Raw genomic sequence first — 18,050 nt, forward strand, 5'->3', positions numbered from 1 at the left:
CTTAAGGCATTACAAGCCGTAAACTTAATACCTGTGGTCCATAACTTTCCCCAGTCAGCCATCATAATGTTGTGTCCAAAATCTTGTGCCCATTTAATCATAACAGATTTAACCGTTTCATCTTGTGTATTCCATTTCAACAGCAAATTATACATTCTTGATAAATTCTTGATTTTAGGATCTAACAATTCTGTTTCCAATTTTGATTTTTCCACCTGAAAACCAATTTTCTTATCTAAATTATAAACCTCCCTTATTTGATAGTAGTGAAGCCAGTCTCTTACTTTAGTTTTTAAACTGTCAAAGCTCTGCAGCTTTAATCTATCTCCATCTTGTTCCAAAATTTCCCAATATTTTGGCCAATTTGTCTCCATATTAATGTTTTTCAGAGCCTTGGCCTCCACTGGTGACAGCCACCTTGTTCATCCTTCAAATGCCATTCCAATAATAATTTATACAGCATAGATAAATTTTTAACTTAATTATTCAATACTTCTTGTTGAAACCTAGATTATTTTTCAAAATAGCCTCTTTCTGCAACCTCTTTTAGAACATTTCATTAATCTGAAAGTAATGCAGCCAATCGTTTACATATTCTTTCACTTCTTCATATGGTTTCATTTTCCACTTACTTCCCTCTTTCTCAATTAAACTCCCATATGTTATCCACCTCCCAGTCATATTGATCTTTTTAACACTCATCACCTCTAATGGTGATAACCAGTGTGGTATTTTTGGTTCAAGTAGGTTTTTGTACCTACCCCATACCTCAATCAGAGATCCTCTAATAATATGATTTTCAAAACCTTTATGCACATGTTTTTTTTTCATACCATAAATATGCGTACCAACCGAATCTATTATCATAACCTTCCAGATCTAACAAATCTGTATTTGCTAATTTCATCCATTCTTTCAACCAACATATGCACGATGCTTCATGATATAATCTCATATCTGGCAGGGTGAAGCCTCCCCTCTCTTTTAAATCTGTTAACAACTTAAATTTTATTCTCGGCTTTTTGCCCTGCCAGATATATCTTGAAATCACTTTTTGCCACTCTTTAAATATTGCAACTCCTTTAATTATTGGAATTGCTTGGAACAAAAACAGCATTTTCGGTAAAACACTCATCTTTATCGTTGCAATTCTTCCCCAAAATGATAATTTCATTCTACCCCACACCTCTAAGTCTCGTTTAACTTTATTCCATACTGGTACATAATTATTTTGAAACATGTAAATATTTCTGGGAGTCAATACAATCCCTAAATATTTCACTTTCTTTACCACCTCAATCTCAGTCTGTTGCTATATTCTTTCACTAGTTTCTTGGTCTATGTTTCTCACCATTATTTTGGTTTTTTTCTTATTCAATTTAAAACCTGCCACCTGTCCAAATTCTTCTATTTCTTAAAAAAAAGAAAAAAAGAAAGAAAGAAAGAAAGAAAGAAAGAAAGAAAGAAAGAAAGAAAGAAAGAAAGAAATAGCGTGCAGGAACCTTTAAAGGCTTTTGAAATTGCCAACCCCTTAGCCCAAGACCACCCTTAAATAAGGTTATCAGACGTCCCCGTTTCCCAGGACAGTCCTCGGATTTACAAATCAGTCCCCATACAAAATCCATTGGGAAAAAATCTGGTAACTTTACCCTAATTTCAGAAGGGAGGGGCTGAATTGCAGGAAGTTTTGTTAATGGGATTTGCAAGTGAAAATACAACTGGAAAGTTTTCCCCATTTCCTCCTATTGCAGAGGAACATTTGAGGTCACTTTGGGAGAGTCAAAATGGCTTCAGGATTGCTCTCCTGTACTATTTCAAACAAGTGGTTTATATACTTAGGTGTGTGTGGTTACCTTGTGCATTTATGACCACTTATTCTATATTTGATACCTTAGAATTCTGATAAAGCTATACAACCTTTAGAAGACATCTGAAGGCAGCATTGTATAGGAATGTTTTTTAAAAAAATGTTTAATGTATTACAGTATTGTATTTTTATATATGTTGAAAGCCACCCAGAGTGGCTGGGGCAACCCAGTCAGAAGGTGGGGTATAAATAATAAAATTATTCTTATTATTCTTACTATGGAATAGGACGTCCCTATTTTAATGGGAGAAATGTTGGAGGGTATGCATGTAGTTGAATTGACTGGAAACTATTATTACTATGCTATTATTACTGTTACTATTACTAATTTCTTACCCACCCTCCTGCCACATACGGTCCTGTGACGGGTTGTAAGAAATTAACAATACAGTACTGTATTAAGACAGTTTCCAGCTGGACGAGTATGTGTCCATTTTTGTATTGTTTTTAAACTCTTTTGTTTTGTTTGTGCTATAGTAACTGTTTCTACTTCTTTTATATTTTGTACATTGCTTTGGAACGTATGTGGAAGGCAACTAATAACAAAACCCATAGCTGTCAACGTTTCCCTTTTTTTTAAAGGAAAATCCCCTTATTCCGAATAGGATTCCTCCCAAGAAAAGGGAAAAGTTGACAGCTATGACATAACCTACCCTGATTCTCCACTGTTTTTTAAACTCTATGCAAAGCAGACGCTCTTTTCCAGGGCCTTTCCCTGAGGGGCCGCCTCACTCACTAGGAAAGATGCCCCTTGTACAATTTACACACGAGGAGCACAGCCACCAGTGTCCGCCGATACCCACATTTTTAAACACCTTGGGTTTGAACACGTGGGAATTCAAACCTTCTGCATCTTAAAAAGGGTTTATGAAATTTAAAAGCATTAAAACATGTTTATTGCATTGACATTTAGTTTGGATATATGCATATTATTTATTAATCAAAACGCAGACAATTGGAATCGAAGCCCCGCGCTCCAGAGTAATCCGATCCCCCCAGTGGAACCTCCCATTACGAAGGACAGAAGAATTTTCACCACAGGGATGTGAAAGGCTAGAGCGACACCGCTTGGCACCACCAACGCCAATGGGCGGGTTTTCAAATTTCAGAACGGCGATGTCAAGAATTCGTTCTACACTGTTTCTGTCTCTATGGTTCCATTGCGTTATAGAGCCTCTAGAAGGCGGTTTGGGACAGCATGGCCGAGATAGACGGAGCATTGGGACTGGTTATCTTGTCAGGAGGCGCGACCTATCAGGGACAGCAGGAGGCGGGACTACGCGTGCGCGGCCGGCCGAGCTTGTGCAAGGTGTTTTTTTTTCTTGTTGCGCGCAAGAGACGAGAAGAACCCCCATGAAGTAAGTGAGCCGGCAGGGTAGGGAGGTTTTGGTTTGGTATGGCGTGTGGAGGTTTGGGAGAGCGAGGGGGCTTCTCTTGAATCAGCGCTCGGCCTTATAGATCGTATTTCCGAGAGCCGAGATCCAGCCTGAAACGTGTGACGCCCTGACACGGAAGAATAGCACGTCTGAATTTGCGCAAGATCGCCACGCATTCCTCTCGGGTCCTTAAATAATAGCTGTCAACGTTCCCTTTTTAAAAGGGGAATTCCCTTATTCCAAATAGGATTCCTCGCAAGAAAAGGAAAAAGTTGACAGCTATGCCTTAAATATGCCTCAGTATAGTGTGGGGCTAGGACGAGATCGGCGACATGCAAGTCTCTTTATTCTGCCATGAGCCTCGCCGGGTGATATTTGGCTAATTACCTCTCTCTTCCTCACGGGGACGGTGTTTTTTAAGTTGCGGAAGGACCATGTACGCTGGCGCGAATTGCTGGGACACCCTGCAGGCTGGTGAGAATGCAGGTGAAGTCTGTCCTGAACTCACACGGCTTTTGTTTCTCTCTCTTTCTCTAGTCCACTAACCAAAGTGAAGCTTATCAACGAGCTGAATGAGCGCGAGGCACAGCTTGGTGTACAAGAGAAGGTCTCCTGGCATGCTGAGTACAGCGACAGTGCCTGGGTGTTTGTGGGTGGGTGTCAAGCACAGAAGCAGCCTCCGAGGCCCAATCCCTGAAAGTATAGCAGTTTGTGCGACTTTTGTTTGGAACTGTACTTATTTCCTCCTCCGCTTTTTTTGCTTCTAGGTGGTCTTCCCTATGAGCTAACAGAAGGCGACATTATTTGTGTGTTTTCACAGTAAGTGAAAAATTGAGATCTAGCTTTTATTTTACATAAAAAACATGAATGAATGAAATACATAAACATATACCGTATTTTTCGCACCATAGGACGCACCGGACAATAGGACGCACCTTGTTTTAGAGGGGGGAGAACAAGGAAAAAAAATTCTTCTGCTCTCTGCCCAGCGCCCCTTCAGCGAAGCGGCAGGAAGCACTGCGCAGAGAGTGGGAGAATTTTCCCCCTTTTGTTATCCCGCTCTAAAACAAGGTGCCATTTAAGGTGCATTCAGGCGACTACCTTGGAAGCCTGGAGAGCGAGAGGGGTCGGTGCGCACCGACCCTTCTCACTCTCCAGGCTTCAGGTTCCTTTCGACCTGCTCTTTGGGGCTGGCGGGGGAAGCCCACCACCAGCCCCAAAGAGCAGGTCAGGGAGCAGCGGCCATAGGCGCGCATCACCTCTCCAGCCGGGAGAGGGTCGCGGGGGGCTGCTTTAGCCCCGTGCGTGCTCTCCCGGCTGGAGAGGTGACGCGCGCCTATGGAGGCTCCTGCCATAGGCGCGCGTCACCTCTCCAGCCGGGAGAGGGTCGCGGGGGGCTGCTTTAGCCCCGTGCGTGCTCTCCCGGCTGGAGAGGTGACGCGCGCCTATGGAGGCTCCTGCCATAGGCGCGCGTCACCTCTCCAGCTGGGAGAGGGTCGCGGGGGGCTGCTTTAGCCCCGTGCGTGCTCTCCCGGCTGGAGAGGTGACGCGCGCCTATGGAGGCTCCTGCCATAGGCGTGCGTCACTTCTCCAGCCGGGACGGCGTGCGCGGGGCTAAAGCAGCCCCCCGCGACCCTCTCCCAGCTGGAGAGGTGACGCGCGCCTATGGCAGGAGCCTCCATAGGCGCGTGTCACCACTCCAGCTGGGAGAGCGCGCGCGGGGCTAAAGCAGCCCCCCGCGACCGTCTCCCGGCTGGAGACGCGGGGCTGGGGTGGGGGAAGCCCGAGCTTCCCCCTCCCCCAGAACGGGACCCAGAGCCATGCCGAAGCTGCGCGCAGCTTCGGCATCGCTCTGGGAGCTTGCGGGGCTGGGGGAGGAGGAAGCCCTCCGCCAGCCTCCAAACCATGTCGGGAAACAGCGGGAGGGCGCGCTGCGCCTCTCCCGCTGTCTCCCGAGTTTGCAGGGCTGGCGATGGGGAGGAGCAGGCTCCCCCCCCCAGCCTTCTAGCCAAGTCGGGGGACAGCGGGAAGGGCGCGCTACGCCTCTCCCGCTGTCTCCCGAGTTTGCGGGGCTGGCGATGGGGAGGAGCAGGCTTCTCCCCCCCGCCAGCCTTCTAGCCAAGTCGGGAGACAGCGGGAACGGCGCGCTGCGCCTCTCCCGCTGTCTCCCGAGTTTGCGGAGCTGGCGACGGGGAGGAGCAGGCTTCTCCCCCCCGCCAGCCTTCTAGCCAAGTCGGGAGACAGCGGGAACGGCGCGCTGCGCCTCTCCCGCTGTCTCCCGAGTTTGCGGAGCTGGCGACGGGGAGGAGCAGGCTTCTCCCCCCGCCAGCCTTCTAACCAAGTCGGGGGACAGCGGGATGGCGGCGTTCCGCCTCCCCGCTGTCCCCCGAGCTTGTGGGGTTAGCGGTGGGGCTCTCCAGCTTCAGCGAAAGCCTGCATTCGCACCATAGGACGCACACACATTTCCCCTTCATTTTTGGAGGGGAAAAAGTGCGTCCTATGGTGCGAAAAATACGGTAATCCTTTTTTGTATTTAAATTTTTATTAGTTATCCAAATTTTAACAAATCAATCCTAATTGTTTAAACATTTTAAAAAAATAATTAGGTTTCCTGCTCCTGTGCAAACATATGTCCAATTCCTCCAGTTGTTGCCTTCTTCATTCTTCTTATTTAATCATCTTCTCACCCTTCTATTCATTTTAATTCATTTACATAGCTAGCCGCTCTTGTTGCCTTACAATCAGCTCCTCTGTTATTTCCCAAACACATAAATGTCCGTGAGCAGCCTTTCAGGCACTCTTCTCAGGTCTGGTGTGAAGAGAGATTAACTGCCATCATTTATTGTCCATTCAACATTCCATTTCTTTGAGAACTCCTTTGAAGGCATCCCTTTTGACTTCCCTCCCCCACATTGTGGATATTAATGAAATGATTTTCCCCACTCTGTATCTCTATCACAACTATTTTTATAAATCCTTTGTCAATCCATAGTTCAAATTTTTACTACAGATTTTCTGTCAATCCTAACAATGTATGTAATTAAAAAAAAAAAAAATTCCTTCCAGTAGCACCTTAAAGACCAACTAAGTTAGTTCTTGGTATGAGCTTTCGTGTGCATGCACACTTCTTCAGATACCTGGTGAGGTTGATGGACTTCCATTTCATGCGGCTCAATGTGGTGCCTTCCATAGTTCCAGTTACAGATAGGTAGCCGTGTTGGTCTGCCATAGTCAAAACAAAAAAAAATTCCTTCCAGTAGCACCTTAAAGACCAACTAAGTTAGTTCTTGGTATGAGCTTTCATGTGCATGCACACTTCTTCAGATACCCAACACGGCTACCTATCTGTAAATGTATGTAATTGTTCACAATAGCTTTTCAAATAAATTATAAACTTTCCCCATTCTTTATTAAAGACTTCTTCCTGGTTTCTAATTTTTTCTGTAAGTTTTGACATCTCAGCATAGTTCATCAGTTTTGTCTGCCACTCTTCTTTGGTCGGTGTTGTACCATCTTTCCATTTCTGGGCTAAGAGAGTGTGCACAGCCGTGGTCACATACATAGTTTTGTCTAGCCCATTGGGATCTCTGGTCCTATAATACCTAAAAGAAAAGCTTCTGGTTTCTTAGGAAAAGTTATTTTCAACATTTTTTTCAGTTCATTATATATCATTTCCCAGAGGTCTTTTAAAACATTTATGGTGCGGTCTACTCAGAAGTAAGCACCATCGAATTCAATATGACTTATCCACACTTCCTTTTGTTCTGCTGCTTTCTCCTGGGGAAAGCCATTCTTTATAGTGCTTGATGATCACAATTCAGGTTTTCTTCAGATTGATGTTCACTCCAATTTAGAATTAAAAGAGAGTGTTTACCCTGGGAAAGGAGCAGGGCAAGGGGAAAGCCGCTCGGACCCATCCATAAACAGCACAGGGCAAGCAGAAAACTACTTGGACCCGTGCTTTCTAGATATGGGACATGAAATTAATGGACAAGGCTGAGTTAGGTCCATTAATTAATAGTGTTACAACCCACCCCAGTTTCCATGAGTGGTGTGAGACTCCCAGGTGTGCTTTCCAGGGTCTGTGAGCCTGTTGAAGACAATGAGACACAGCAGAATCTGTGGTGTCATGATATGTGTTTTATTTACACATATATAGAACTTGTGTCTAGATGGAGGGACTGCAGAGTGTTTGCATCACAAGATGGTCCTATTCCTCTCATTGCTGCAGCCTCAGATTCCAAGAGACCGCAAACATCATGTCTGACCCTCTCTGCAGCATTGTGCTTTGCCTCCCCACACACCCACACTCCAGCTTGAAAAGGGACACCTTTGTCCTGTTTGCTTATCTCATCCTTCACTGCAATTCTGCCCCTCCCTTCTGAAATTCTGGCTTCTTGTCTCTGCTAACTATCTCTCACTTCAGGGAGAGGATTTCCCCCATTGTAAGTGGGGAAATAGCCTGGCTGGCTATTTATGCATTGCAAACAGAATGCCATACTAGATAGATCTTGATGTGACCCAGTGTGGCAGTTACATTCATGGATACAATTTTTGAAGCAGGGTTATACTCTTCTCACCTCTTTGCCTTGAGAAATTAAACCCTACCTCAGCATTCGTGTTTTCTTAATATTTCTTAGCTTGACTTGTATCCTTCCATGTTTTCAGTGTGAAGCCTAAGTTCTGTTGATCTCTCTTTTTCTTTTCAGGTATGGGGAAATTGTGAACATAAATCTAGTACGTGACAAAAAGACAGGGAAATCCAAAGGTTTCTGTTTCATTTGCTATGAAGATCAGCGAAGCACTATTCTTGCGGTTGATAATTTTAATGGAATAAAGGTTGGTTTGGCAATTGGAGACATAAAGTGTCTAGAATTCCTCTCTGTTGTACTTAGCTACTAGAGTCAGGCTGTGATAAGTCCTCAATCTGGAAGATGCATTGAGTCACCAGACTCTTCTAGGAAAGGTTTGCAGAAATTGAGCATTTTCAATAGCCCTCAAAAGGACTAGTCATAGTATTCTGTCAGGCATCTTAACATTCTATGAGTTTAGTTCTTATTTTGCTCCAGGCTTATGTTTTGTGGTGCCACTTCTGCCTAAATCAAAAGAAGAGGAGAATAACCAGGTTGCCAGTTTAGATGTGTCTGTTCCATAATTGTAATGATTCTCTGTTCACAGATTAAAGGAAGGACAATTCGTGTGGACCATGTGGCTAACTATCGCCCACCGAAAGACTCTGAGGATATTGATGATGTAACAAAAGCTCTCCGAGAAAAAGGATGTGGTGCTAAAACACCTCCAAGTTCACCAGAGTCTTCAAAAGATAGTGAGGTGGTAGTAAAGAAACACAAAAAAGGTAACATCTACGTGTGTGTCTGAAAATTGTCTGTTTGAAACTCCTAAGTCTAGAAATATGAGCCAGCTTTTGATTCCTAGAAATGACTAGTGCGCAAGTGACAAAGCATGGTGGAAAGTCCAAAGTTATGTCATCTTCCCTGCCTTTCTTGAGTTATAGTATGCATTTTACCTGACTAGGTGTGAAATATCTGCTAGGATTGTCTAGCCTTTGTTTAACGGGTGGTTTGAGCAGGTGAGGGTGAAGGATGGCTAGTCTTTATGTGTATTTCTCTTAAACTGTTGCCCTTGATCCTTACAATGTATAATGCAAGGTCAGCAGTAGGGCAGAACTGATACCAAGAATAAAAAGAGCGAACTGAATTTGGGAAAGATGGGTTTAAAAATGTTTCGTGTCTGATTGTCTTGGGATTGTTAGGGCATATGACACACTAGGAAGAAGAGTTTCCTGGAGAGATGAAATATTTGGGAATGGTTAGATGAAAGAGCAGAAATAATGAGGACCTTTAGTAGGGATGTGGCAAACCTTTTTGACCTCTGTGTCTTGCTGTTCGTCTAAAGAGAAAAGCAAGAAGAAGAAGAAAGAGAAGAGAGAGCACCGAAAATGCGCGAAAGAGGAACAGCTTGCAGACTCGCCTCCTTCTAAAACCAGGATCAAAGTGGAGAAGGAAGACCCAGGGTATGAATGGCATGCCAATGCAAGTCAGCAGACCTGGAGTAGCACATCTGGGCACAAACATGCAAGCAGGGCACAACATGAACAGGAGTCTAAGTATGAGCATGTGAGAGTGAGGTCTCGAGACAGAGCCACAGACAGGGACAGGCAAGAACAGAGAACAATCCGCAGTGAGAAGCACAAGAAGGTAGATACTTCCAAAGAAAGGCCCCGAGCAATAGAAAGCAGAAGATCCCGGGAGTGATGGAAGAGAAGAAAAGCCCTGCAAGGAGGAGCCTTCAAGCCACCACAGACCCACCTGACCCTGTGACATGCAGGGAGCCCTGAATCCTTGGTGGAGTGAATGTTGTGTGCTGTTGGCCTCTGTTTGTTTTTAAGTAACTTTTTATTGTTTTGGAAATAGAAATAATGAATTTTGCAAATAAATAGACCATGTCTTCACATGTCATTTGTATATATTACAATCTTGTACCTATTATTTCTCCACTAATCCCAATATCACATCACCCAGATTTTTATCAGCAAGGGAGAGTTAAACAATTTGAACACTGGGAATTCTCATTGCAAGATTTCTATACCAATAATCAACCTATATTTGGTAACCAAATAAAATTCATCAAATCTAAAACACAAACTGGATTTATTTTAATCATATTCGTAGTTTTATTGTAAAAGAACATTGTAAAAGAACATGTAAAAACACAAGTTCTGAGACCCTTAACACAATCTGAAAATTTATTAAGCATAAACGATTAGTGTCTAAATTGTACTCTATATAACTTAGTGCTGGTTCGACTCGTAGATCACCTGACTGATTTCTGTCGATCGCAGCCCAGCTCCTCTCCAAGGCAGCCTGAGAGAGCACAGCATGCTCCTCACAAAAGACGCACCTGCACAACAAAGGCAGAAGGAGAAGGAGAAGCAAGGAGGCAGAAGGAGGCATACGCAGACAGAGAGGCATGCCATGAGAGAGAGAGAGAGAGAGAGAGAGAGAGAGAGAGAGAGAGAGAGAGAGAGAGGGAAGCTGGGTGCAGAAAGGATTCCTTTAGGTTCACACTGTGATAGGAATTTTATAGTCTTAGATATATGGTAATAAGTGTACCAACCAAGCACATACATAGATCAGCACAGGAAGACCAACCTGGAACCATTTTGATTCCTAAACTAATCAAATGTTTTCTCTGCAAGGTCAAAGTGGAAAACCCTCCCCATTCTCTTTTCCTTCACAAATCCTGTCTTAAGGGTATATCTGTGTTTGAATAGGGTGTGAGCCTGTGACCTGGCCCAGGAACTAAGTATTTACCACTACAAAAGCATGGCCAGGCTCCCCAGGCAATCCAATCAAGTAACCTGCCAGACAGGAGATCAACAACAACAGGAGAAAACAATATTCAAATTTATGTTTTATACTGCCTTTTCTGTGGTGTAGGTGTGATGTATCTGAGGGGTGGTCTTAGGTTACACCCCTTCTGTGATGTATGCATGATGTTTCTGGGGGTGGTCTTGATCTACAAGGTGGCAATTTCAAAAGTCTTTATAAGGCCTTGCACAGCATTTTTCTGGGTCCTCCTCCTTTCTTGCATTTGAGGGGAGCACCCTGTTGCAACAGATCAATAAAGATCAAGTTTACTAGCTGCTTTGCTTCTCAATATTCTCTGGTTGGCCTCTGTTATTCTCTCCTACCAATAGGGAACCTATGTAAGGACTCTATATGGGCTCTTGGATACCCCATAAGGGAAAAGGGCAAAATGTTGTTTACAACAACAACAACAACAACAACACACACACACACACACACAGAGAAGCCCAGCACACTCTGACTGGCTTTTCAGAGAACTTTTGCCTCCCTTTCTCCCTCCCCCCTTAAACTCCCCCTTCTCATGTTAAGTTAGCCACCTCCTTCCACACATGCACCCCATGCACACTCCTTGTCCCTCCAGTTTGAGTGTTTTTCCTCCCCCCCACCCCACTTAAACTCCCCCCTCCCATGTCAAGTTAGCCACCTCCTTCCACACACGCATGCACCCCGTGGTTACTTGAAAAATGGGCACTTTTCCCATGGAGACCACAATTAAGTCATCAGCTGGAAATTAGAAGCTAAGGTTGCGTTTACAAGCTGACTTCCTTGCTCGAAAGCAAAACGCATCCAAATCCAAAGGGGCAGGCGAAAGCGCCATCCATGCTGCTGTTAAAAGACCTGAAGGGAAGTGTTGATCTCCTTCCAGGGTTCTGAGTGTTAATATGCTCTTGAAAAACTCTTTATTAATTGGTTTCCTTTGAAACACTTGTAAACGCCATGTAATGCAAAAAGTCACATTTCACATAACGACATGTGGCTGTGCTTTTGTCGTCTTCGGTGACTGCCTACCTTGGTGTAGTCCACTTTTCTTCAGCTGGTGGGTGTTCTGAGACCCAGATTTAGGGCACATTTCAAGCACACCAGCAAGAGCCATGGCAGCGCCAGAGGGAGAAAATTGCTCTCCAAGGGATACAGCCCTCCCCACTTGCCTCCTCAATTGCTGGACTCCTGTCCTTAATGCATACTATTTGTCTCAAATTAGACCTTAATATAAATGAGATTACCTGACGAAAGCAAGCTCACACTTCTCTTTTAATTTGTATAGATACTTAAGGTGCATATGTAAGATGTTTGTTTATAATTATATTTTGAGAATGATTCATGTTCTTATGTAGCTGCATTGTTTAATACTTTCCGGATTTCCCATGATAATATTATAAAGTAGCTGTGTTCTATGTTACAAATCAAGCACTGCTAGGAGTTGCCCCCCCCCCCCCCAATGTACGGTATTTCTTATCGCTAAAAAATTCAGCGTGGACTAGATATATATTTTTTTAGAACCACTGTGTTAAAGAGTCAAGCATCGTGTTTAGTTCTGTTAGTGGATTTTCCATTGGAAGCATTAGTTCTTTCCAAGTATTTTACAATAAGCTTTACAGCTACACACACAGACACACACATATACACACAAAATAAATGCATTTGCAAAAACTTACAAATTTGGTTGCATATGAACATATCATTTACAAGAATTAAATAAAACAGTCAAAATATTTAACTTGTACACTGAGTACCATATTTTTCACTCCATAAGCCACAATTTTTTACTCTTAAAAAATAAGGGGAAATGTCTGTGCGTCTTATGGAGCAAATGCGTGGTCCATGGAGCCGAATTGCCCAGGGGCAAAAAGCAGATCATGCTTTTTTTTTTTAAGAAAGCAGGAAGAGGGTGTTGAAACAGAGCCACTGAGCAGCTAATCAGCAAGCGATCAGGAGGGGAGATAAGGGACTCTAGCGATAAAGGAGGCTGCCTGGGGGGGGGGGGTAAAGACAGCGAACTTGCAAGGAGAGGAGACAGGAAGATTAAAGCAATAAGGAGAGTAATTAGAAGAAAAGAAGGAGCAAAATACTGCTCCAGCTAAGTAAAAGACACTAAGAGGGAAGAGGGTGTTGAAACAAAGCCGCTGAGCAGCTGATTGGCAAGGGATCGGGAGGGACATAAGGGACTCTAGAGATAATGGAGGCTGCCTGGGAGCAGGGAGGTGAAAGCACATGGATCCTCAGGATTTTTGCACTGGGTCACCACGAATTCACCATCAGATTACATAGCATGTCCATGCTACAGCCTGCACCGAAAAAAATCACGCATCCACTGTTTCGTGGGGCCACAATGGCGCAAATACGTGATTACAAAGCACGGATCCACATGGATCATCACGATTTTTGCATTGGGTCACCCCAAACTCACTGTGAAATCACATATAATGTCTGTGGCCACAGCATGAACCACAAAAATCATACATCCACTGTTTCGTTCAGAATATATTTTTTCTTGTTTTCCTCCTCTAAAAACTAGGTGTGTCTTATGGTCAGGTGCGTCTTATGGAGCGAAAAATACGGTAGTTCCAATTAAATCAGGTATAATAACGTATGATGTTTAGATTGGTGAACATAGGCAAATAAAAGTTTATACCTGTAACAATTCAAAATTATATGTTTTAATATCCATTCTTTTTGCCATTAGTTACATATATCATAATTAGAGAAAGACAGTGGTATCTCACTTTTCGAACGTCTCCGTTGACAAACATTTCTGTTTTCGAATGCTGTAAACCCGGAAGTAAATGCCTTGGTTTTCGAACATGCCTCGGAAGTCAAACATGTCATGCGGTTTCCATATTGAGGCTTCCGTATTGAGTTTTTGGTTTTTGAATGTTTTGGAACTCGAACTGTCTTCCAGAATGGATTACGTTTGAAAACTGAGGTACCATTGTAATAGGGAGTGAAGGAAGAGGGATTACATATGTTCACCAGACTGTATTATAGATGTACTTTCCTACCATATGCTTCATTGTGAAATTGTAATAAAATCATACCAAACTGCATAAAAGTTGCCATGTTTCTTTTGTCCTGTCACTATTAATTTTTGTATGAGTGTTTCTAGCAGTGCTGTCTGCCAGATGATGGTCTATATTTCATAACTGTAAGGATTTCCATGATCTGGCAGTAGCTGTTCTTGCAGCGGTTAACAAATGTGTTATAAGTTCTTATTTCTAATGCATAACATGTCTTGGTTGTATAATTTGAGCCAGCTCTGGGTCATGGGAATTGTTTGTGCTCTGATCAGAGATATTTATGAAAAAAAAGCTTTCCAAAAATGTTCATATTTGGGGCAGTCCTACCACATATGCTGGCGTGTCCCTATGCTAGCACATCCTCCCCAAGACATGGGAGAGCTGTTTGGTTTTATATATGCTATACATCTGGGAGTTAGGTGCCATCCATGTACTTTCTTGAGAATTCTTTCCCTTGTCATTGTTGATAGAGATTTGGTCTTAAGTTAATTTAACCTTTTCTTCTATGTCTAAATACCAGTTTAAAAAAGATAAAGGTAAAGGACCCCTGACAGTTAAGTCCAGTCGCAGACAACTCTGGGGTTGCAGCACCCGTCTCGCTTTAATGGCAGAGGGAGCCAACGTTTGTCCGCAGACAGTTTTTCTGGGTCATGTTGCCAGCATGACAAGCCTCTTCTGACAAAACCAGAGCAGCGCACGGAAGCGCCGTTTACCTTCCCACCGGAGCGGTACCTATTTATCTACTTGCACTTTTTGGCGTGCTTTCAGACTCCTAGGTTGGCAGGAAAATACAAGCTTAGTTCTCACCAATTTCCTAATTTTGCTGAGGGCAAAATTGTACCTCTATAATAGTTATATACATGGATGAAGTTAGACCTTTCATCACCATGTTTTCTCCAACTATTATTTTCTCATATGCTGTTAATTATCCAGTAGCTTCTTTTTTAGCTTGAGTGCATATTAAAAGGATTGTAACTGATAATCCAGTAGCTATAGAATTGGAACATATCCCAATTGATTTTGTATTTCAGTTGCATACACACAAACCCTGCCCTAGGATAGGACCTTCACCCCTTAAAAGTTGTGAGTGTAAACAGGTTTATGAGCCGGTGTAAGGAACAGAACTTGTTTTTCATAAATGCTATTGCACTTATAGACACACCATCTGCTGTCTGATATTGTCCATTGGACTCCTGTTTGAGTTGACACTAAATCTGCCATATTGATTAAGTGACTTGCTTCATAATAACTAAGTTTGGGAGTCCCTATCCACCTATGGTGGGATGAAGGGAAAGCATTAAAAAAAGTATGATCTATCTGATTGGAATTTGAATTCATTAATCCTCCTTTGCCATTATGCAATATGGGCTGATAGGTCCTAGACTGGCCATATTTCCAATATAAAAAGTAATTCTGGCACCAGCATTACTTTAGATACAGCCTGTCAACCAGTAATAGACAGATTCATTTTGTTCCAGTGCCATATGTTTGAATTTATTGTTTTCCAAACTTTGTTATAATTTACCTGGTGTAAAGTTATAGGTGACTGCTATTCCTAAATATCTGAAAGTTTTCCTGGCTATTGGTATCTGTAATGTTTGGAGCCTGTGGTGTATGGAAAAACACTCCTTTTTTTGAAATTTTACTTTAAGTCCAGAAACAGTGGGAAAAGCCTCAAATTCCTCACTTAACACCCTATCAACACTAATGGGATCTGATGTACATGATGTACATAAAATAATACCATCTGCATAAAATCCCAGGATGTATTCCTTTCTGTTAATGGTTACCCCCTTTCCAGCTAAAACTGAATGTAGACTTCTTGCTAAGTGTTCTAAGATTAATGCAAATAACAGAGGTGATAGCCGACAGGCTTTTTTTGTTTTGTGGCCAAGAAGACATTTAGGTAAATCTATATTATTTATTCTAATAGTGGCAGACGACATAGCAGAAATTTCCGCTAATGATAGGGTAAATTTAGGGCCAGGATTGTAAAAAAATTATAATCCAAATTAAGAAAAGAAATTGAATGGTAAGATTCTAACTTTGAGGAGTATGGTTTGGAGATTCCTACGTGAAAACAATTGAGAATAGTAGTAATGGGTCCTTTTTGCAAAGATATTTTGCCAACAACGTCTGTTTAAAGTATGTACAGTGGTACCTCGGGTTAAGTACTTAACCTGAAACTGTTCTTAACCTGAAGCACCACTTTAGCTAATGGGGCCTCCTGCTGCCGCTGCGCCGCTGGAGCACAATTTCTGTTCTAACCCTGAAGCAAAGTTCTTAACCTGAAGCACTATTTCTGGATTAGCGGAGTCTGTAACCTGAAGCGTATGTAACCCGAGGTACCACTGTATTTACATTTATACTTGTAGTCATTTTTGTAAATAATTATTAATTTTCTCTACCAATTCACACCTTCTATGCTTACTGTTCTTGTTCTGTTAATTAATTGGAACTCCAGCAAGTTTACCTAAGTTCCAGGTCTGGAACCTTCTTAAAACTATTAAAATATTAGGGAAATATAGCTTGAAGCATACTCTATTTGAACAGCAGACAGTAATGCAGCACCTCTGTGAGTACAGAGTACTGTATACCACAAGCATAAAAAGCAAATATATTTCAAACATTTTAAAGAAATAAATGTGGGAGTATATTGAAATCAACCTTTGTTTTCAAACAACATATGCCTGTCCCCAGGTGCCTTCTTTAAGAATGCATTTCCAATGCATAACCCGTTCCAGTCCGGATGCTTTTGTTTTCTGTGGAGTTTTTTTTAAATGTCAAAAGGTAAATCCTGAAAGATCTTAACTGGGTTGTTGTCTTAGGTTGGATATTCCTTCCAACTTTCTTAAGAGCTTTCCAAATCTCACATTTTTTCTTGAAACAATGAAAACACATAATAATGTCCCTTGAATAAACTGGACCTGGGACCGGAACCTTTTGCACATTTTGTCCAAATCCAGAAAGTTGTAAGTATGAATGGATTTGTAAGCCAATGTAAAGAGCAGAGATGTATTTAAAAACAAACAAAAACAGAACATTGCTTTTATAAGGACACCATATATTTCCAAGTTCTTTAAGGTGCCCCGCTAAGCTCGCTTATTGCCAGACATTAGCTCTGTCATGTTGCTGAATTAGCATGCGTTGTCATAGCTGTTTAGATTTGGGAGTCCCCATCCTCCAACAGTTGGTTTTTTTAATGTGTGGTCTGCCTGTTTGCAATATGAATTTGTTAAGTTTCCTTTGTCATTTGGACGTATGGATTGGTGTGATACAAACTGGATAACATTTGAAATAATAATAATAATAATAATAATAATAATAATAATAATAATAATAATAATAATTATTATTATTATTATTATTATTATTATTATTATTATTATTTTGGAACAAATAAAAATTTAGTTGCTATCAGCTGGTCCATAAAATTTTATAATATGCCCCATCATTTATTTGTTTAAAATATGCTGGAGCATGGATAAATCAGTTGGTTAGAGCATGGTGCAGATAACACAAAGGTTGCAGGTTGAATTCCTGTATAAGACAGTTGCTTATTCATGCAGTTCAGGAGGTTGGGCTAGATGATCCTCAGGGTTGCTTCCAAGTCTTCAATTCTCTGATTCTCTTGTTACTCTTATAGTTTACCTTTTACATTTAGTGGTACTGGAGTGCCCTCTACTGTTGAAAGAGGACATAAACCATATCTTTTAAAGGTTTAAGTTAATTCAACTGCTTTTTCAAACTTGTGACATATGTAGCTTCATTGCAGAATTGAACTGCAGAATTATAGCAAAACTGTGCAAAGCTTAGACTGGTGAAGGACACTATTGATTATTTGCCAAAATAAGTACGGGTATTAATTACTTTAAATGTGAAGGGGTTAGGAGAGCCAATAAAATGTTCAGAATGGCAACTTATTTGTTCAAAATGGACATACAGTCTTTTTGCAAAAAACACATAAAAGATTTTTTTTTAAATACAATGATTCATTTATGTTCCGATTAAAATCACCATCAGTTATTAACTCATTTGAGCTTTTTCCCCCCTTTTCATTTTTGCCACGGGGTTGCCCCCAACCCCAGGAAGGGTAATTGGCATCAATAGATGCCAGTGTGATACTGTGTTCCATTAACAATGCCTTTATTGAGAACAAATTGATGTGTTTATTGTCAGATACAGTTGATTGTCGGGAAACGAAGACCAAGAGTGCTAAACCTGATACAGTACCAGTTTCTGAGAAAGGTTGTTCTTAAAACAGATTTAGTCAAGGAAAGGCATTAAAGATCTGACATTAAGTGTTTGCAGATCACAGTGATCTCCACAGATGTCTGCCATGCAGGTCTTGCTCTGTTTTGTTCATGCTCTACAAAAATCTTAAGATTTTAAATGTGAAAAT

At 41.8% G+C, this 18,050-nt stretch overlaps 1 protein-coding gene across 1 annotated transcript; it reads left to right on the forward strand.

Annotated features, from left to right (window-relative positions):
- Window positions 1-3,176: 3,176 nt before the first annotated feature.
- RBMX2 (RNA binding motif protein X-linked 2) lies at window positions 3,177-9,738 on the forward strand. The gene is made up of 6 exons (XM_081896219.1): window positions 3,177-3,225; window positions 3,781-3,896; window positions 4,011-4,062; window positions 7,953-8,082; window positions 8,422-8,599; window positions 9,160-9,738. Exons 1-6 carry the CDS (start codon window positions 3,221-3,223, stop codon window positions 9,516-9,518), a joined length of 840 nt encoding a protein of 279 aa, XP_081752345.1. The 5' UTR covers window positions 3,177-3,220; the 3' UTR covers window positions 9,519-9,738.
- The last annotated feature ends 8,312 nt before the right edge of the window (window positions 9,739-18,050 follow it).

The sequence above is a fragment of the Podarcis melisellensis genome (assembly GCF_964234715.1).
Source record: "Podarcis melisellensis genome assembly, chromosome: Z".
NCBI lineage: Eukaryota > Metazoa > Chordata > Lepidosauria > Squamata > Lacertidae > Podarcis > Podarcis melisellensis.